The sequence below is a fragment of the Carya illinoinensis genome, chromosome 11 (assembly GCF_018687715.1).
Source record: "Carya illinoinensis cultivar Pawnee chromosome 11, C.illinoinensisPawnee_v1, whole genome shotgun sequence".
Classification (NCBI taxonomy): Eukaryota; Viridiplantae; Streptophyta; class Magnoliopsida; order Fagales; family Juglandaceae; genus Carya; species Carya illinoinensis.
The window spans coordinates 45,362,149-45,383,235 of record NC_056762.1 but is presented as its reverse complement, the minus strand read 5'-3'; the positions used below and the strand labels follow the sequence as shown (position 1 = coordinate 45,383,235).

General features: G+C 36.5%; 2 protein-coding genes across 4 annotated transcripts in view; one reads left to right on the top strand and one right to left on the bottom strand.

Annotated features, from left to right (window-relative positions):
- The first annotated feature begins 48 nt into the window (after positions 1–48).
- On the top strand, positions 49–15,888 carry LOC122281451 (peroxisome biogenesis protein 5). 2 transcript variants are annotated; one of them, XR_006230222.1, is made up of 15 exons: positions 49–334; positions 476–592; positions 736–922; positions 1,575–1,768; positions 2,255–2,506; positions 2,700–2,810; positions 3,768–3,923; positions 4,890–5,083; positions 7,833–8,079; positions 9,148–9,232; positions 9,379–9,488; positions 11,443–11,667; positions 14,019–14,084; positions 14,774–15,130; positions 15,331–15,404. XR_006230222.1 is itself a non-coding variant. In XM_043092934.1 (15 exons), the coding sequence occupies exons 1-15, from the start codon at positions 221–223 to the stop codon at positions 15,588–15,590; spliced, it is 2,232 nt and encodes a 743-aa protein (XP_042948868.1). In that variant the 5' UTR covers positions 50–220; the 3' UTR covers positions 15,591–15,888. The 2 variants fall into 2 exon arrangements, 1 of the variants encoding a protein (XP_042948868.1); XM_043092934.1 differs by lacking the exon at positions 14,774–15,130 and adding an exon at positions 15,512–15,888 and having other exon boundaries at positions 50–334; positions 15,331–15,425.
- Positions 15,889–16,685: 797 nt separating this feature from the next.
- The window catches only part of LOC122282106 (chloride channel protein CLC-f), a 28,810-nt gene continuing 24,408 nt past the window's right edge, over positions 16,686–21,087 (bottom strand). For both annotated transcript variants that reach the window (XM_043094063.1, XM_043094062.1), the window contains 6 exons: positions 20,009–20,463; positions 19,778–19,882; positions 18,295–18,516; positions 17,924–18,136; positions 17,068–17,300; positions 16,686–16,952 (listed from right to left, as the gene is read on the bottom strand). In XM_043094063.1, the coding sequence (XP_042949997.1) occupies positions 16,871–16,952; positions 17,068–17,300; positions 17,924–18,136; positions 18,295–18,516; positions 19,778–19,882; positions 20,009–20,463 (1,310 nt within the window). In that variant the 3' untranslated portion in view covers positions 16,686–16,870. The remainder of the gene's footprint in view (positions 16,953–17,067; positions 17,301–17,923; positions 18,137–18,294; positions 18,517–19,777; positions 19,883–20,008; positions 20,464–21,087) is intronic.

Here is a 21,087-nt window from a genome sequence, read left to right as displayed (position 1 = left end):
AACCACTCCGAAATGAAAACATGCTCAACTGTTGAAAATTGCCAAAAATAAAAATAAAAGAGAGAAAAGTTGTAGAACCGCGGAACGAATAAGTACACAGCTTTTTAACAGAGAGAAGGCAAAGCCAGAAAGCAACACCGCCACAAAGCGAGAGAAAGATCGAACAGGCCTCCAACTCTAACAAGAATTTAGTTGACAATTTAGACACAGAGAGAGTATTATGGCGATGCGTGAGCTTGTTACCGGTGGAGCTGCTTGTGCGGTACCCGGCTCTTCTTCTTCGTCCAATCCTATCGGTGCTCTGGCCAACGCTCTTATTGGATCTTCTTCTAAGGTAGATGTGTTCTCTATTTCCTTGATTTTGTCACAGTTTTCCTGTTCACGATTACTGGATTTGGGTTTCTGATGTAAAATTTGACAAACTATCGTAGTTTTAATTTAATCGAGAATTGGACTGTTTTTTGTCTCGTTACAGGAAAAGATAAAGGAGATTCCTACATCTGTACCCACAAGTTCCGAGAGGCATTTCTTCGCAGATACCGATGATCATTTAGGAGCTCTTGATCGGTCATTTGTGGAATCCAACGACCAGGTTTTTTCTTTTTCTTATTTTATTTTGTTTTTCATAATGGTCATCTTCTCTATTGTTTTGTTACTTGTCTTGCTGGATAACTTGGATTTCTTTCTATCATGAATAACTTGGACCTTTTATCATAATTGTTTTTATGCGGTCAGGGCTCAGACTTTCTTCGCGGCTTCCGCTCTGCAGGGCAGGGTGAACTTTCTGCTGCGTGGGATGATATACAGCGTTCTCAGGCTCCGCTTCCGCCTCAGGGTAGGGGAAGTCAAACCCTCATCCCTGAGCTTGACCGCATATATGATAGGGCATCTCTCACTCAGCCTCAACAACCAATTTTGGACGGTAACGTCTGAGCTTATTTGATTTCTGAGCTTTTCTTGGACGTGAATTTTACACAAGTCGAATTAGAAAAGCTACAATAAAGGCCCTTGGGGCTTGGAGAAGCTTAAAGGAATGGACCTTTGACAGGGTGCATGACTACAGTAATGCTGTGTTTAAAAGCTCTTGTGGTTTTGATAGACTGTTCTTGAGGTGCTAGTAAGTTGATGTGGCTTATATTGGAAGCGAAAAGAGTTATGTGTTTACATTGGGAAGTAGGAAATTCAAGATGGTTTTAGAGACGTGATAGGTGTAGAACATTGATGAATAAGGATAAGGTTTTTTTTTTTTTTTTTTTTTTTTTTCAATAGGGGATTACTCCTTGTGGGAAAAACAACTTATGGTTAAGTTGGTCTGGTCAGGACAATAGAAACTCCCTATTAGAATAAAACTTAAAAAAAAAAAAAGACACCACTGTAGTTTTAAGAAGGATTCATGTTGCTGACCTGAACAATTTGAGATTCAGGTCTAACTGAGGGAAACGCGCCCCCTGTGCGGGGGGGGGGGGGGGGTTTGGGAGAATTTGTTGGTGGGTTTATGGATGCTCTTTCTTGTAAGCAGAAGAAAAGTTTCTTACTATTTTTGTCAATATTTTTTACTTCCCACTGACCTGCAGGGCCACCACAGAGAGTGTTATCCAGCTTCTTGCATTCCTTCGTTGATAGTAGCCGTGGTGGAGTACCATTTCGCCCTATTCCACTCCCAATATTAGGTTTGTCTGAAGGTGACAAGCAATGCATACGCGACCGTAGCAGCATAATGGCCCGACACTTTTTTGCAGATAAAAGTGAAGACTTCATAAATGCACAGGTCTGGAATGTTACTTGATTTACCTCATTCTATTACGTGTTTCAGAACTTTCTCAGTGATTTTCTTCATCCCTATTTTGAATTGGTCTTTCGTGGACTGAGCAAAGTTCCAATTAGCTTAGTTTTATAGTATCTAACTATTTGGGATTGCTGCCCTCATTTATCGTGTTTACATTAACGTTTAGCCATTTGGTTTCTTTCATAATTTTCTGCTTAAAGTTTGATTGGTCCTAGTGGAGTGGAATGAGTTCTTTTTTTTTTTTATAATCTTTTTATCATCATTATTTATGTTTTTTTTTTTTTTTTTTTTTTTTTATAAGGAATTATTTATATTGTTTCAAAGGATTTAGAAGCAAATATGTCTTGGCCTTGGTCCTTATTTTAATTGTTCTCATTATGTGATGTACATAAGGAACATATACTTGATTTTTTCCAGCTCAATTGCTTGAAACGTATAATCTAAACTAGTTTACTTTTATATTTCCAGGTTAATGCTCTTTTATGTTCTTTGGATATTGATGGTGACGTTCGGGCTAAGGGGCCTCTGCCTGGGAGATTTAGGGAACTAGAGGATTACTGGAATGAGTCCCAAGATAGCCTGAAACATGGTGCTCATGCTGCAGATGAATGGGTAACTGAATTTAACCAACAGAGAATGGAACATGGCAATGCCGATGCTTGGGCTCACTCTTTTGAACAACAACATGGTGCAATTGGTTGGGCCTCTGAATTCGAGCAGGTAAGAAAGTATTTTTACCTAAGGAATGCATTTCCGCACAACTTCTTTTGTACTTACTGTATATATCATAGGGCATAAATTCGTACAATCTTTAAATTGAGATCATGACAAAAATAAGGCCTTTCTACTTCACTACATGTATCATGAGACATTTTATTGATATCTCTTTTTTTAATTACTGGTACAATCTCAGTTGACGTCGGTAGATCACATGAGAGGTGCAAATATCTCGAACTTTGCTGCCATGGAGCAGACCCGCATGCTTGCAAATACGTTAGCCCAAAATGATGACCCTAAATTTCAGGTTCTTATGCTCTCATGAAATTAATGTTTCTCATACATTCTTGACATGGTATTTGCATGTGAATTTTCTGGGTTTTGGATGCTCAGGGATGTTTGACATAAACAAGCTTTATATCGACCTTTTTTTATTGGTAATGAAGATTTTATTTGAAAAGAAAGGAAAAAAAAAAAAACTCAGAAGGCATAGCAAGAGTACACGAGAAGTATACAAGAGGAGCATCTAACTAGGAATAAGAAAATATTCGAGAAAACTCTGCCCATTAAAATCTATAGAGGCTGTTCAAGGTAGCAGAGTTTTGAAGAAAAAAGTTTTAAGTTCTTACTTTCATGCGCATCTTTTAAGCATCATGCTGAAAACATCTTTAAGGAACCATTCAAAAATTCTTAGAGCTATTTGGCTGTTGCACTTATGATGGTACCAATCTCTATAAAACTGTTCTTGGAATGAAAAGGATTCAATACTCTTTAGAACTCATCTTGTTTGGACCATTTTGAGCATTAAAGGCCTTGGTCTTGGTGGCATGCTCCCTCTAGGTCTAGGGTTCAAATCCTGTTGGGTGCAAACAATTTCTAAGGACCATTGGATTGGGGAAACTTTCCTTTGAATTACCTGAGGTGCACTTGTGGGAAACTCTTTGCTGAGGGCTTGTGCATTGTCGGGATTAGTTGGGACTTTGTTCTTGGACACCGGGTGCCAATAATAATAATAAAATTAAGTGTTAATTTTGCCGCAGTTTACGCATAGGAGACACTCTCGTATATGTCCTGTATACTTTGGCTTGTCTATTTCATGATCAATAAAATTTTTGTTTTTCAATTAAAAAAAAGTTTTGTGATCACTTAAATTTTTTTTCCTTTGTTTCCATTAAATGACTCAATTTTCATTGATCTATTTTTGTACTTTTTGGCTTTGTTTTCTTGCAATATTTAATGTTGTACAGCAATTTGTGGCATGCAGAACTCAAAATTTCTTCAGTTTTTGTCAAAGATGAGTCGTGGTGAACTTATTATTGATGATAATCAAGTCAAGGAAACTGCATTACCTGCATCTGGGGATTGGGCAGCAGAATATCGACAACAGTATAACAGGAGTTCTGCTTGGGCTGATGAATTTGTATGTATTCAAGTATATGTTTGGCTAATGCATTCATCCAATATATTACAGCATTGCTTTGCATTTCTTTGTATATGTATGTATCATTTCCCAATGTGTACATGTGCGTATAAGCATACAACTACATGTGTATGCATATGAACATGCACATATATAGCAATAAACTGATACAAAATTTATACATAAACAAACTGTGTTTTAAAGTTTTACATATCAGTCATAGGATTTCAAATGGTAACACTTTTTTTATGCTTGAACTTATAATAGCAGGTATTTTGGATAGGTTTTTGAGGAAGAAGCTATGACATGACATATAAATTTTTTTGATAGGTTACATGACATATAAAATTAGAAGGTCATACAAAGGCCATCAATATATGTTGTGCATAAAACTGATCTAGCAAACATTTAGAAATCAACATATAGTGAAAACAAAAATATATATCAGTCACATTCTAGAATATCAGAGTCAATGATATTTATAACAATCATGTTCTGCTGCACAGAGACAGGCAAGTGTTTTCATACTCAATGAAGCTCTACCTCAACCTCTTTTTCTTATCTTTCAAGTGGTAGAAAGAAATCAGTAGATTAGATGCATTTGCCCGTCCTTTATGAAATCACCATTTGAGTTGAGTCTTATTTTTTATTTTTTATTTATTTGGAAAAAGGCAGATGGGGTACATGTAACCAATAATAAAATCAAAGGTATCATTGGAAAATTAAACTTTTGACTTTTTTTCTCGGGGTAAATTTGGATGATGGCAAATTAGAAATGACAACAATGGTTTAAGGACGTGTACAATTTATTTGTGTGCGCCCTAGAAGATACTACCTATATTTGGGGTGCATGCAAATAAGGCATTGGCTTTGTTCACTTTGATGTCTAAAATACGTGCATCACATAATTCTGTAAGGGTTGAGTTTTCCTCCAATCTCTGTTGTCTTGATTCTAGTTTTTTTCAGCTTTCTCATGGTTCTGATCAATGGGTGAATGAGTTTACAACTGAACAAGAGCAACATGGGCCAGTTGATGATCAGTGGGTCAATGAATTCTCTAAGCTGCATGTTCAGGACTGGGCAGAAGAGTTTGGGCGTCAAGTTGGTGAAGGGGCTTTGGAAGAGGATTCTGCTGATAATTGGGCGAATGCATATGATGAGTAAGTCAGTTGACCTTCTAGAAGATATAGTACTATTGAACAATCGTCAAATGCTCATCTTTGTACTTGGGGAGAACACTTTTGAACTAGCATTGTTAATTGGGTGGTTTTGTGACCATTTTGTAAGGTTTTTATATTGGAAAAATGATATTTGGCCCCATGAGTTTGCCCCCTCAAAGTTACTGCTTGGGCATTTTATTTTTTCTTAATGGCTAAGGAAGTGACTATTAGTGAAGTTGTGTATTTTTTTTATTTATTTATAAAAAATGTATAAAGATGTTTAAAAAATGTTTCAAAGAAAAAGAAAAAGAAAAAGGTGCAGTTTGCATTGGTGGTAGGTTTGAGGGGGCAAACTCATGGGGCTGAGTAGCAGCACCCTTTTATAGTAGGTTCTCCCCGACCCAATTATTATTAGTTGCTTTTGTTTTATTTATTTATTTATTTATTTTTTTATTTTATAAGTAATAAGTAGATTTTATTCATATGAATGAAATAGATATAGCCTGTGTACAAAGGAAGTATACAAAAGAACTCCTAATTACATTCTAGGTTAAGGAAAGAAAGTCATGGACATTGTTTCATCACGTACAATGGCTGAAAACCAAAGCATTAAAGTGCGCATAAAAAAATTCTGAAGTTCTGCCATTGTGCTCTCCTTATCTTCGAAGCATCTCTCATTCCTCTTCGACCATGAGCACCACATGATACACAACGGATCATCTTCCACACTAGCGCCACTTGGGGACAGCCTTGAAGCTCCTTCCAACAAGCCAATAAATCCACCACATGTGGAGGCATTACCCAAGCAATACCCATTCTTCTAGAGATCTCATTTTATAACCCTCTTGTGACCTCACAATGCAATGGTAAGTGATCTACAGATTCTCCATGTTTTTTGCACAAATAGCACCAATTTATCACTATGATTCCCCTCTTCCTCAAATTGTCCATGGTCAAGATCTTCCCAAGAGCGGCAGTCCATACGAAGAAAGCTACCTTAGAAGGCACCCGGGATCTCCAAATCCTCTTCCATGGGAATGAGACATGGCCTTGGTTAGACAAAATCTTGTAGTATGTCCTGACTCTAAATTTTTTACTACCATTAACCCTCCATTGCACCCTATCCTCTTGAGCCGTAGTATTTCTTGTAGAATAGAGCACCCTGAAGAAATCAAACACAGCTTGCAATTCCCAATCATGAATATCTCTATTAAAAAGAATATTCCACTGATAAGATCAATGGGAGAATACCCGCATATTTGCAATAGAGGCCTCTCTGTTAGCTGCAATACTGTAGAGTGTTGGAAATGCCCTGTATAAAGTGCACTCTCCACACCAAACATCATGCCAAAACTTGTCTCTAGAGCCATCTCCCACCACGAAACGTATGTGGCTTTCGAAGCCCTCCAACCCCTCCTAATCAATTTCCATAAGCCCACACCATGTCTCTCCCTTACTACATTGGAGCACCAACCTCCCCACGCACTTCTATGTCTGGAATCAATAATCTCCTTCCACATTGTATCCCCCTCTAAGTGGTACCTCCATAACCATTTACCCAATAAAGTTTTATTGAACGTCCTCAAATTGCATATCCCCAAGCTTCCATTTGGAATAGGAGAACAAACCTTGTTCCAGTTAACCAGATGGAATTTTGTTTCCTCCGCCACTCCCCCCCATAGAAAAGCCCGGAATAATCTTTCAATTCTAGTCGCCACCCCTACAGGCAAAGGAAAGAGTGAAAGGAAAAAAGTAGGGAGATTAGTTAAAGAACTCTTAATTAAGGTGAATCGCCCTCCTTTCGATAGATACATCTGTTTCCACCCAGCAAGCTTTCTCTCAACTTTCTCCACCACCTTATCCCATATGGCTCGAGCCTTAAAGGTGGCCCGCAACGGGAGACCCAAATATTTCATAGGCAAGGAAGACACCTTGCAATCCAACAACCGCACCAAGCTGTTAATATTGGGCACCGCACCCACCACAACCATCTTGGATTTACCAAGATTGTAGTTGCTTTTGTTAAGAAGGGAAAGATACATGTATATGCATGCCCAATAAAGATTTTTTTTTTTTTTCCTGTTGTATAAATCTTGTTGTGGTGCTTGCTTTTATAATATCAGGTTAAGTTGAGGTATACTCTTTATTATTATTTCTTATAAATAACAAAATCCTATCAATTCGATTTGTAGGTAACATTACATTATGCAGCCCTTAACTATCATCTGTTTTGCAAAGTGCACCCTATACTACGAAAGTTGTAATGTGCACCCTAAACTATCAATAGATTTCAATGTGCATCCTAAACTACCAATATATTTCAACTTGCACCTCTGGTTAATATGTGACCGTTACGATGAATAAAAAATAGTTATAACTATTATATGTTTTAGTTATACCATGCGGTATAATCTTAAAAAAAAAAAAATGTGGTATAATCTTAACAGTTAATTTTTAATGGAGTGCACATTGAAACTTGTTAGTTGCTTAGGGTGCTCATTGCACGTTGAAACTTGTTAGTTGTTTAGGGTGCTCATTCCAAAAGGGTTGGTATTTTGTGAATGCAGAGTGTAATTCATCCTTATGGTTTCTTGTTAATTTTTTATTCTTTTCCACATAATTCTCTCATAATATTTGGTGTATAGTCGAAAATGGTGCAAATGATATAATTGGTGCCAAAATTATGAGTGTTTTAAGACATAAGCTCTCCTTGTCATGGGATTAATCCACGTGTGCCACTAAAATATAGGTACCTAAATGAACAAGTGGCTGCCAAGAATCGGTCTGACACTTCAAGGGGGTTATATGTCTTTTCCGATATGAATCCTTATGTTGGTCACCCCAATCCCTTAAAAGAAGGTCAGGAGCTGTTCCGCAAAGGTCTTCTGAGTGAAGCAGTGCTTGCATTAGAGGCTGAAGTCTTGAAAAACCCTGACATTGCTGAAGGTTGGAGGTTACTGGGAATAGCGCATGCCGAGAATGATGATGATCAACAGGTTATTCCCTTTTTCATGCTTAATTGTACAATTACTAGATTTTCTGCATGTTTGTATGACTACAACAAAGTTGAACTCTTGTTGGGCAATTATACTTTTATCCAAGCTTCTTAAAGGACATTACCACATGGCCACTCAGAGCAATTCTTTTATTTATAATATTTGTTCGATATACTGTTGTCAATATGAATGTGAATGTTGAGAAATAAATTTTTCTTTTTGATCGGTAATCAAGAAGTTTTATTCATCATAAATGGCAAATCCCAAGTACACAGGGCATATACTTGAAAGATACCTATCTAGTTACAACCGAGTTGAGAAATAAATATAATGTAAAAAACTATAAATTAAAATAGAAAATTATTAAATATTTTCTTTTTAATTCAACAATATTTTCTTATTGAATTGAACATAATATTGAATTGTTATAACTATTATAAAAATAAAAGAAAATAATGAGTGGCTTGTATTGAATTGGAATTGCATAAATAATAAAGATAGATACAAAAAAATATAGGCGTAAAAAAAAAATTGGAGAGAAGTATAAAAAATATTCAGAGAGGTATACAGTATCTATTACGTTAATCTTAATTACTACTGTTGGAATTTTGGTTCTTATAGGTACTTATAAAAAATTATGGTTCTTATTTATAGGGACAGTTATAAGTCTCATGATCAAGGATATTTGAGATTAGTAGTCTTGTGCATTTAATGCTCTGCACAATCTTTGTTGTTTATCAACTCTGACTAGTTGATTTTACTTTGTAGAATATGTTAAATCGCTAAATGTCCCAAAAGCTTAAACTGATGGGACTAATGAATTTAATCACCTAATTTATATTCTCACTCTTTTGACATGTTGGCCAGATTCCTTAATAGGTGGGTGCAACATGTAGAATATTTCATAGAAATAGGGTGAAGTGTAGAGTTAGGTTTCAAATTCAAGACCTAATGCCAAGTTCAACTACTAATTGTCCTTAAAGTTTATGCTAAGTGAAGATGTAAATTTAATCATTTACTTTCTATTCTCACATAATAATGTATAAAGCTAAACTCTGATATATGCAGGCTATTGCAGCCATGATGCGTGCGCAGGAGGCAGATCCAACAAATCTGGAAGTGCTTCTTGCCCTTGGAGTGAGTCATACAAATGGTTAGTGGTTGCTTGCTGCACTTTTTTCTTGGCATATATTTCGTGTTAGGAGTTCTGTACTTTTTGGTGCCATGAACAAAAGTACTGGAAACTAACGGTTTATGATGGAAGAGCAAGTAACTTATGACCTGTTTTCAAATATGCAGAACTTGAGCAGGCGGCTGCATTGAAATATTTATATGGATGGTTACGTCATCACCCAAAGTATGGGACACTTGTCCGTCCAGAGCTGTCCGATTCTTTGTATTATGCTGATGTAAGTGTTGTTATTGTTGGGGTGTGTGTGCACATGCACGCTTGTGTTCCCTTCAGAACCTGTTTTGCAGGGGAATTTGGAACTTTTCAGATGGGAAAATTCATAGGCTGATACTATAGAACTTATGATTTTTCATTAGAAGGCCTTCTTGCATTGATAGACCCCCATTGTATGTGAATTATCCTTCAACTGTTGTGTCGGTGTTACATTTGGAAGAAGAACCTCCAGTGCAGTACCTTTTACATCCCACCAAACCAAAATTCTTTGTACTTTGCCATGAGTAGCCAGTTGAAGGATGCTCACTTTACAAAAACGGTGCTTGATGCTTCTTCCTTCAAGGTTCTATGGACCTTACACCCTGCAGAGGTGGGCATTGATGTGCATCAGAGCTTGGGTCCCTAGTCCTGGGTGCAATCTGTGCCATGAACTAATTGTCAATCAGTTTAGATGCCTTTCCAGAGGTCGTCTTTCCAACACCTGCCTTGCTTCTTGCCATGTTGGTCTCGCCTCTTGGTCATTTCTTGGAGATCCTAACCTTATCCACTTGTCATGTTTGCAAACATTGTGTTTTGTTTTTGTGTTAATCATTTTTTTTTTTTTGGCATAAAAACAACCTTTCTTATGAAGAGTCTGACTCCTCTAATCCCTCTCCAGTTCCACCTTTTCACCCTATAGTTATTATTTTGTTATTAAGTTCGGAAAATAATTCACCCAAAGGGGCATATCTTTATCACACTTTCTTTATCTTTTCCTGACTTGGTTAAATTTTAAATATTTTTTGCAATGATACTGGCATCAATTTTTGCATGATAAAATGATTGCCTGTATTTACATGTGTACATCAGGTTGCGCCTTTGCACTTATTAATAAAGATCTTCTTACTTATTAAAAAAAAAGTGCAAATGAGTTTTGACTTTTGATCCCAGTTTATGATGATTCACACACTCTTTCGTGTTGTTCTTTTCTTTCTTTTTATGTTTTAATTTATTTCTAGTCCAATTGTCCAATGCATGCCAGTATCCTTTCCCCTGAACATTTATAGCTGATAAACTACAATGTAGCAGAGATTTAGGCCATGCTTGGTTTGCCATTCTTTTTCCCGAAGTTTTGCAATAGAATTTTCAACTTCAATCCAAACATCTTTCAATCTGAAATAAATTTCTTATTTCAACGTTTTATTCTATCATTTATCTAGATTTTGGTGAAAAGTAAAAAATACAAAAACCAAAACAAAAACTACCCAAAAAATTATATGCAAATAACTTTTCAACTCTACCTATATACTTTCACAAATCTCAATACAAAACATATTTAAAAAAAAAAAAAAAAAAAGATCTTCAAATTTTCCTATCTACTTTCCCTATTTGGTCGGTAAACAAATTTTCCTATCTACTTTCACAAAACCAAATAAATAATAATCTTACAAAAATTCTTAGAAAAACTCAAACATTCCCAAAATTTCTGTTAACCAAACGTACCTTTCAGTGACCAATTTAGTAAACAAAAGAATAATATAAACTTAAATGAAGTTGTTTATTTGTAATTACAAAACTTAATGCAAATATCTAGGGAGAAAGCCAGGGATGGAGCATGTCTCATGTTGCAAACTCAGAATGTTCAATGGTGACTGGTGGCTCCATGCCTCCCTTTTCCAATGGTGTTGGATGTTGCTGGTGTTAAAAAATGATCCCGCATTTGTAGGTTTGAGCTTGGTTAGGGGATTATCTGCTTGTTAGGCCTCTTTACCTACTAGCTTAATTATGTGGGTGGGATGTTTTAACAGCAGCCAGCCAGCCAGTGAAAAATTTAAGTATGTTCCATAAGGGAGTAGTGCATTTAGGTGACCATCACAAAGGGTTTTGCAGTAGTATTGAAAGTTTTAGAACATGATGAGCATCTGTAACCGTAGATGATTCGTTTATATGTGCATCAGAGATGTTTTTGTGGTCTGCAGGTTGCTAGATTGTTCGACGAAGCTGCTCAAATGTCACCAGACGATGCTGATGTTCACATAGTTCTTGGTGTCTTATACAATTTGTCCAGAGAGTATGACAAAGCCATTGCATCTTTCCAGACAGCTTTGAAACTGAAGCCCCATGATTACTCTCTTTGGAACAAGCTTGGTGCAACACAAGCAAATAGCGTTCAGAGTGCTGATGCAATATTGGCTTATCAAAAGGTATTTTGTAAGCTGTTAACCCATCAACTTAATCCTCTATCGATGACCTCTTTTAGGTTCTGTAGTGTATTAGGAGGTTTAATTAGGCTATTTCTAGGCTGTCACAAATAGTTATTGGTGGAAATCATGATGTCAAGTTGATGATGTGGTGTGAATATGATATAGAAGTAAAAGTACAGTGGTGTGTAGCTACGGCCTTGACACGTTTTTTTCAGAAATATTTTTGCCCTATTGGTTGGTTACATGGGCACTTATACCCAAGTGACAGACACTGAGCCAATTAATAGAATACGCGTTACAATTAATTGACTCTGTAGAAATTTCCAGGATTTTTGAAGCTAGATGTTCTCGAGTCTTCTCAATGACTTTGAGGAATTAATTCTACTCCTTCCATAAAATACCATCTCTTCAAGAACACCAAACGCATCTCTCTGCGTGTTGAAATCTTCTACGGTTTGTGATTTTGCATTTAAAGAACAGAGCCAACACCCCCCTCCTCCTCTCCCTACACCACTCCCACCAAAAAAGGGACACAGTTGTCATCTATTGTATATTGCTACTCCACTTCAGGAGCAGGTTACTGTCTCAAATTGCTGCTTCCATATTCATTCAGAAGATGGGCAGGAAAAACAACTGATCTTGAACTTCTATCCTTGCTTTGTATACAACAATAAAATCTTTTACTTCTACCCTTTCCTCGTATATAATTCCTGTGTACTTCAGCTATGCCTACTTTTACCATTATAAATAAAATCTTGTACATATAAAAAAATAAATAAAACAATAATTGATTATTAAATATAATTGAGTAATTAAGGATAGCTTTATGGTCAAGTATATGACTCTACCCCATTCACATGGGCAAGGAAGTGCCATTTGAACTATTTCTTATTGGCTTGACGCCTAAGAACTTCTTGAGTCTTATGCTTTGTTAGTTAATAACTTATGATTACAATGTGGTAGTTCCAGTCTAGAAGTTGTGTATGCTGGGTTTATGTAGATTTTGATGGATTTCTTGTTCTTTAATGCGGAATATGTCTATATGTAAGAAGGAAGGTCATCACTTGGAGTGTTGAGCTACTGGTTTTATACAGCATTCTTTACAGTCATCTATTTAGCCCTGTATCTTTTCATTAGCACCTATTAGAATATTGGTTTTTTTTTGGGTTAAATATTAAAATAGTCCTTGTGGTTCATTCCACTACTCCTGTACTTTCAACTTTGATTGTTTTAATCCTTCTGTTACTTTACTGTTACTAATTTGTTAAATATGCCATGACATCATGGAGTGACACCTGTATAAAATTTAAAATCTCATTTTATGAAACAAAAATAAAAAATAAGCAAAAAAAATAGAATATAAAAAGTCAACCTTGATGTGTGTGAGTTAGGCAGAATGCCTGGGCTGCCACCCAAACTGGCCGACTGCTAGACTAAGTTGCCTAGGTCTACACCATGGCGATGCTTAGGCAATGCTTGGGTCGCCACCCAGGCGAGCCAGGGTGGTGACCTGAGATATGGGGTCACGCCTAGGCGAGCCAAGGTTGCACCCTTTCTATACCTAGGTGGTGACTTGAGCTAATCTGGGGTTGCACCCATTTATGCCACCCAGAAATGCATGATTTAGTGTCAGTTCTTTTCAATTAATTATTTTAAATTTAAATTTATTTTATTTTATTTTTATTTTTTTAACCTTTTACACAACACTGGCATGCAATCATTGGTTAGAGTATAGGGACTGATCTGTCCACAAGGCAAACTACAGAGACTATTTAGTATTTAACCCTTTGTGCCTGAATTTTCCCTTCCACATAAATACTGAAAAGGAAATTTGTAATTTAGACATGGGGCCTACCATTTGGCTTTAGGTAGTTGTTCAGGTGATTTAGCTTCAAGGGGTTGATTTATATATTTATTTATTGTTTAGGGAAGGGGGGTTCTTTTTGTTCAATGACGCACCACTAGGAATGTTGCAGTCCTGGCTTTGGATAACGTTTCTTGACTGTAATCTATATTACCATCTAAATCTTACTGGAAGCACTTATTGGTGTATAGAAGATACTTTTATTAATCCCACTCTGGAATTTTCACCTCAAACTTTATTATGTTTCATTCTGTCGCGAACAACAAGTTTCTTCTTTCAAATTCTGCTGTTCATTACTTAAAAAATAATTGTTCATCAAACTTTTCCACTTTAACATATTCCATGTTATCACATTGCTGGCCATCTAAAGTCGACAGTTTATAGACTTTAGTGCTCCTTTTGTACTTTCTCATACTTGTCCCTCCTTTATGTCAACCATACTGATAAATATATTTCCTTGTCATTTTTATTTTGTTTATTTTTCCAGGCACTAGATTTGAAACCTAATTATGTTCGTGCTTGGGCAAATATGGGTATCAGTTATGCCAACCAGGTTTGTTTCTGTGCTTGGTTGTTCCATCTAAAAGTCATCTTTGGCCCCCCTTTTTTTCCTCTTTTAAATGAGAACTGATTTTCTTTTTATTTTCTTGTTCTTTGTTTTTATTTTGTATTATTGAATGTGTTACTGGTTAAGCAGAGTTGTTTGATTCATACATAAAAGCTTGAGAGCCACTCAGAGAAAAATGAAATGATGCATGTCTATAAACTAGCAATATCAACAGCCAATAATTAATCAAGGTTTTTCTAGTGAATAGAACAAATACATAATAGCAAGTAGCTGCTAGGTTGGGAAAACATAAATACAAATAAATAATAGAAGCTTCAAAAACCGTGAGAAGACAATGGAGGAGCTATAAGTTCTTTTCTTTAAAACATTGTTCTCATGGGTAGGGGCCAATGTTTGTAACGGCTTAAATGTCCATGACTTTCTAGTTTTTACTATTAGTTGTAAACTCTAGTTAAGTGTTTCTCATGTATACTCCCTGTATACTTGGGATTTGCCTACTCTTATGTAAAACACCTAGATTACTGATAAATAAAAAAATATTACCATCGTTTAAATTTCCTTTTTCGGGTATTTTTTTTTTCCCAAAATAGCTTTACATCAAGCTGGCCATAAACATAAAAACTTTATCAAATTTATTTTACACGAACTAAATTATAAAGTTCTTCACATTGTAGGACCGCAGCTCAGTGGAGTGGTGGCTATTTATTTAGATTGTCAAAAACCCATCACTTGTGGATATGTAAAGAAGATGCAAAGTACAATTAGTCCAGTCAACTATTTTTCTTCCTTAGCTTTGAAATTTTAACGAGGGATTAAAATGCAACCTCTGTTTCAAAGTAGGGGGGCTGATTGACAATCTGGTAATGTGTAATCCCCATCCCCTCCTACCCCCTGGGCCCCCGGGTGGCAAAACACCCTGCAGGACATTGGGTACGGAGCTCCTGTTGAGTTAGTATGTGTGCGGGTCATTCAGCTTATAGGGGTCCACCACTTCCCCGTCACGCCCAAAGTCGGCACCAAGAAGCAGATAGGTCTAACCTATCCCAAGCTTTGTGGCACTCATGATTCTTATAGCATCTTTTGGAAAACAATATATAAAAGCAATAATAAGTTCAAAATTTGAATGCTTGATAAATTACAAAAACATTGTACATTGGAAATAGGGTTCAGTTGAGTTACTGTAAGGGCAGTTTTTGAATGACGAAATGGTTTCACTTTTTCTGTTACCTAGGGCATGTACGTGGATTCCATATGTTACTACGTCCGGGCACTTGCTATGAATCCAAAGGCAGACAATGCATGGCAATATTTGAGAATTTCTTTGAGGTACCTCAGTTAGAAGAGAACTTTCTTAGTCTGTTTTGTGATTCAACCAAATTGTGTACATATTTTTATCTTTATCTTTTTTGCAGCTGTGCTTCTAGGAATGACATGCTTGAAGCTTGTGATTCCCGGAATCTTGATGTTCTTCAGAAGGAGTTCCCATTGTAACTTTTCTGTGTTTGGAGCTGAGGATGAATAAGGGGGTCTAGCACTGAGATGGGGGAAATATGAAGCCTCCTCTTTGTATATTTAGCTATTTGAGAAGCTCGAGGATGATATTAGGTCTACTTAATGCTTCCAGGCGAGGAACATGCTTTGAAAAATGTTGAGCGACAAACACTGTATAACGCAGGTGGGCTGGGTTATTGGTGATGAATAAGGAATTTATTTAGGGAATTAATGTATGAATATTTGATAAATACTTCCATATTTAAACGCATTCCATCCTGTGTTGGCTTTGAAATAATGATTATTGCTTCAATAGAATTACATTAGAATTGGTTTGAATACACGACCTCAATCCACTACCTCAAAGAGTCAAATTACTTAAAAGAGGCGAATGAGGACAAACTTGTTAATTAGCAGTTTGAAAACCGAATACTATTATTTATTTTCAAAGTCCTTTTTAAGTCTTCAAATTTTTGTTGAGCTTAGTTTCAAAGTTTGAAATGATTGGAGATCGCAATTTTAGGTCCCGTTTGGATGTTGAGTTAAGATGAGTTCTTTATAAATAGTAATGAGTTGAGATAATAGAGTGAGTTTTGTTAAGCCTGTCTAATATGAGTTTAGATGTGTTTAAATGTAAAGATGAGTTTAGATATATTTAAAGAAAGTTAAGAAATGTTGTAGATCTCATGTATAAAAAGGTGTTAAGTTGAAAGAAGTTGTAGATATTACATGTAAAGAAGTTTTGAGTTGAGATAAATTTAGTGATTTGAAAATTAAGTATTTGTAAGTTATACTTAGCTTAAAATTAGACTAATTTCAGTTCAGTCCAAGTTTCGGACAATGCCGGATCTGATCGCAATTCTAAAATATTGACTTATTTAGAAGTTAGTTGAATTTCATTTTATTTTATTTTATCTTGATGGGTTTAAATTTATAAAGAGATGCCTTTCAAGTCAGATAATTTGTTCAATAATCAGGTTTTGAATCAAACTGTGCTTCCAATTCCTTTCAGTCAGAAAGTATTCTGATTTGAATCGTAATAGAAAGTGGCATGTACAAAGTGCAAATTGCTATATCCAACGAGGACTCTTGGAATTCAGCAAAAACTGATCATAATATTGATCTCAACCCTCAAAATGAGGGACTGTAGAACATATACTTGGTTATCAACTGACTTAGTAGGTCCACTACAAGAAAAACAAAAACGACGAACACTGTCCCACTTTATATATTTTTCATTGAGGCAGTTAAAGGAACTCTTGACAGCGAGCATAACCACATCAATGGCCATTCGTAACTATCTCCTCGAGATTGTTTTCTTTTCTATGCTGATAGATGGTTTTCCTGCGATTTATCTCTTCTCTGCACACAGACAGAAATATCAACCTAAAGTAAAGCACATAAATTAATTTGAAGCAGATATAATAAAGTAAGGACGTAATATTATAGAACCGCGGACTAAGCAACTAATGCGAACCTAAGGCAGTTCCAGATTGAATCATAATGAAGAAGAGCTACAATCCTTCGCTTCCTTCCTTTCTTGGATTCTTCACCGCGCTTAACCACAGGCAGCTGCTTGATGCCCTTGGCCTCCATTAGCTCCTTGGCAATTGCCAAATTGGTATCTGGATAACAGGTTAAAATTCCACGCTCTTGGCCACGATAGCTTATTCCTCGTGTACAAACAGCAGAAACAAGCATTGTATTCACCTGCAAATATTTTAGCCACGTGCATCATTTTAAGAAATTGTATACAAACCAACAATTTATACATGATTACATCTTAAAAGTACAAAAACAAGCATTGTATGATTACACTTTTCCCCCATGAACTACCGTCCTTTTTTCACTTTGTACCTCAAACCACCAAAAGCTTTAACTTATACTCTCAAGACCTTATTTTTAGGGAGAGCTAAAAAGTATTTTGGTTTGACATGCTTCACACCCAAATTGCCTATGTTTTTCAATTTCTACTTATGCTTAAGATTTGACCGTTGAGACTATGGCACACTGTTAAGTTTTTATTTATATCAACAGTAAGATCTTAACTAATACAAATTGAAAAATATACCTAGTTTAAGGTGCAAATTAAAACTTTAGGTAGTTTGTGCGTGAAAAGTGTAATATCTCCATAAGAGAATAAAACAAAACAAACACATCAATGGAAATTGAACTTTCATTATTCTGCAGGAACAGAAACATAGATATGCATGAGAGAGAGAGAGAGAGAATCATGAATGACTACAAGGTAATCAAGTATATTAGCATGACCATCAGAGGCAATAAAAAACAAATGTTATGAATGATGAAGACAGTCTCATAAATATATATACATCTGGATGTCTTGAATCGCTTTTGGTGGTATCACTAGGCTTCATGGAAAGAGATCGTCTAATGTCACCATATGTTAGTATTCCCTCTAAAAAGTCTTCCTCATCAACTACCGCTGCACATTTCTGCTGTTTACCATGCATGCAATCTATTGCCTCCTTCAAGGTTATCGCCAGCAAAATCTTCACACAGTTCTTTGACATGGCCTGGTAAACCTGACAAGCAGGGACATAAAATTGATGACAGTTAAAAAGGAAAAAGAAAATTAGTAGATAATATGGTCAAGGCGAAAAATCTCAATGAGAAACGTAATCAAATGTAAAAGTAAAATAGCGAATACTAATATCGATTATGAAAAGAGAAATAATTCAACCTTCAGTTCTTCCAGAAGCATATCATCATTAATTTCTTCAGCAACATTTCCCATAACAGAAAGTTCTAAATCATCTCTACCATCAGTTCCTCTCCAAATAACTTCATCAGCAGCAGGTGAAATAGAAGTATAGCCTCTCACTGAACCCCGTGTATCAGATGCTTCACTCTCCTTGGTCTGGTTTGTCACAGAGGGGACCCATATTGCTAATCCAACAGCCCCCTACTTACAAAATTCACAGCAACATGGGAAAAATTCAAGCATTAAAAAACTGTCAACATTCATGTTGTGTCCAATGATATCTTGAAAAGGTAAAACAAAACCTTGATCCCAAAAAATTGGATAAAGACATGGAGCGCTAATGTAAACAAGCACAAAGAAATGAGGAAAACAAACAAGTTTAAAACAAGATGGAGATTGTCATTTCAAGCTGCCACAGCTGTGCATAAAATCATCTTCATGTGTCAATCAGTACATCTCTCTACTTTTTCAGAAATAGGAGTAGCTGCAAGAATCAAAGGAATACCTTTGGAGAATTATTATTCACTATTTTGCTTCAAGGAAATTCGGGTGAGGTTTACTATTCTATTATACAGGCCACTTAGCTAAACGAAATCCTGAGTATCGACTGTTGTGTGAGTATTCAGGGAATTGGTAACATTGACAGAAAAAGGAAGAAAAGGAATATCCTCAAAGGTATAGGGCTTATCCTTGGTCGTCATTAATATAGGTCTATGATCAGCCCTTCCAAGTAGGGGGAGGAATGGATTCAAGTAAGATAGATTCGTTCTCCATGAATCCTTCCTGGTCCTTCCCAGATTCTACTCCCTGTTGGAGGACCTAAGACTTCTTAGTCAAGCCAAAAAGATTGCTGAAGAATGCTCCTACCCCACCATGCCTGGCCCTTACCTTGAGCAAGAAATTCCCCCATACAGATAGAGGCGTCTATAGCAGGGTTTGGAGATCAGAGAGACGAAGTAGGCTGCAACTCAACAACAGCAGGTCTCATATAAAGCAAACTCTTTCTCTTTGACAAGGACCATTCGATATGGTCTAATTGGGTTAGGGTCTACCGTATCAAAGGTAGGACTTCTGGGTGTTGAAGAAACTCGACACCAAAGGGAACCACCCCAAAAGGTGCTTAATATGGAAGAGTGCCTTTTCTTTGTATGGGTGTGGGTAGCACTATATATTCGCATTTCATTAATTGGCTAAGCCAGTAAGAAGTGAAGCAAGCACTTCCTGGGAAATATGCTGTCAGACAACATTGGAGGAAAAATAGTGTGACAGCTGAAACAGAAAACCAGAAGTTTCTGCTGCAATAAACTAAAGCCAAGGTACATGGCCACGTTCTAAGAAAATGATCTATTTGAGAAAGGAGAAGGCAGCTACACGCTTCCTTGACCTAAGATGGTTGATCTATGCTGCCTTCTAGAACTATTACAGATACAGTTAGTATTGAGCACTATGATGCAAGAATTACCATGAGAGGAAGCAAGATCCTGTAATCTCTTGTCAGCTCAAACAGGAGTAGAACTGATGTCAAGGGTACTGAACAAACGGAAGCCAAGGTAGCTGCCATGCCAACCTGCAATAGATGTATGGATATATTCAGTCAACTTGCACAGGCTGAAAAAGAAAAAAGGAGCAGCAAGTGAGAAGTTTGAACAGTTATTACTTAACTAAATTAACCCCTTAGAGAGGACAACTTTACCAGAGCATATGCCTGTGGCTGAGCGACAGCAGCATTTCCAGGAATTGCTGAATTGATAAGTTCTGCAGCTAAGCCTCCAAATACAGCACCAACAGCAGCACCAATCATTAAACTTGGCGCATAAAGGCCGCCCACAAGTCCAGATCCCTTGCATAGAGCAGTGGCAACAACTTTGGCTGCTGATAATTGGGTTAACAGCCAGATTCCAGGAGCTGAAGCAGTCTTCCCAGTGTGTAGAATTTCTTCAACATTTGTGAAACCCCAGTACAATATTCCAGGATACTTAAGGGCTATTATCCCGGCTCCTAAACCACCTAAAGCAGGACACACAACAGCAGGAAGGTCAAATTTTTCTTTGATGAAGTCAAATGACTTTGTGAACCAAGCAACCAAGCGAGTGAAGGCCACACTGACAACACCGCAGAGCATGCCCAATATCAGGTATAAAGGTAGTTCTGCAAGGCAACATGAAAAATTAGAGAAGTGTGCAATATCATATAAATATGTGCATGGATGGCGCAAATTGGAATCTACTACAAGACATCCCAAACAGGAAAGATGAACAAACCAAACTGGATAGAGGGGTAATTGTAATGACTAAAGGAAAGCCCAAATATGAACTTCTACTACAAAAGAACTACACAATGTTACAATTAGATTCCCATAGAATCATAACAAACTGTAACGATTTCCTCCTCTTTGGGAATGTGGGATCTCATTCACTAACATCCTCGTCAGGTCATTCTCCTAAGTGACACGGCTCAATTCTCACACTTTTAGGGCTAATTTGGGTAGTGGAGTGTTATGAAAATATTCCACTACTATTCATTATTTTATCATTACTTTTCACTATTTTGTACTACTATTCAATTTTTTATCATTTCACTATTTACAAAGTATCTGATATCACCTCTCTACCCAGACGCAACCTTTAGTTATACAAGGAATTCATGAAAAGTTATGCCATAAAAATAAATTAAAATCGAGCAATGGAGTAAAGTATTAAAAAATAAGTTTCCAAGTTCATTTATTGTCCACTCTTGATCTTCAAAGCTTTTTTCATTCCTCTCGCTCCAAAT

What these genes read in the sequence shown, in the direction of transcription:
- LOC122281451 (XM_043092934.1), top strand. Translation starts at nt 221, where the DNA reads ATGGCGATGCGTGAGCTTGTTACCGGTGGAGCTGCTTGTGCGGTACCC. An exon ending in TTATTGGATCTTCTTCTAAG is followed by an intron (nt 335 to 475) that starts GTAGATGTGTTC and finishes GTCTCGTTACAG; the next exon opens with GAAAAGATAAAGGAGATTCC. An exon ending in TATTTGAGAATTTCTTTGAG is followed by an intron (nt 15,426 to 15,511) that starts GTACCTCAGTTA and finishes TCTTTTTTGCAG; the next exon opens with CTGTGCTTCTAGGAATGACA.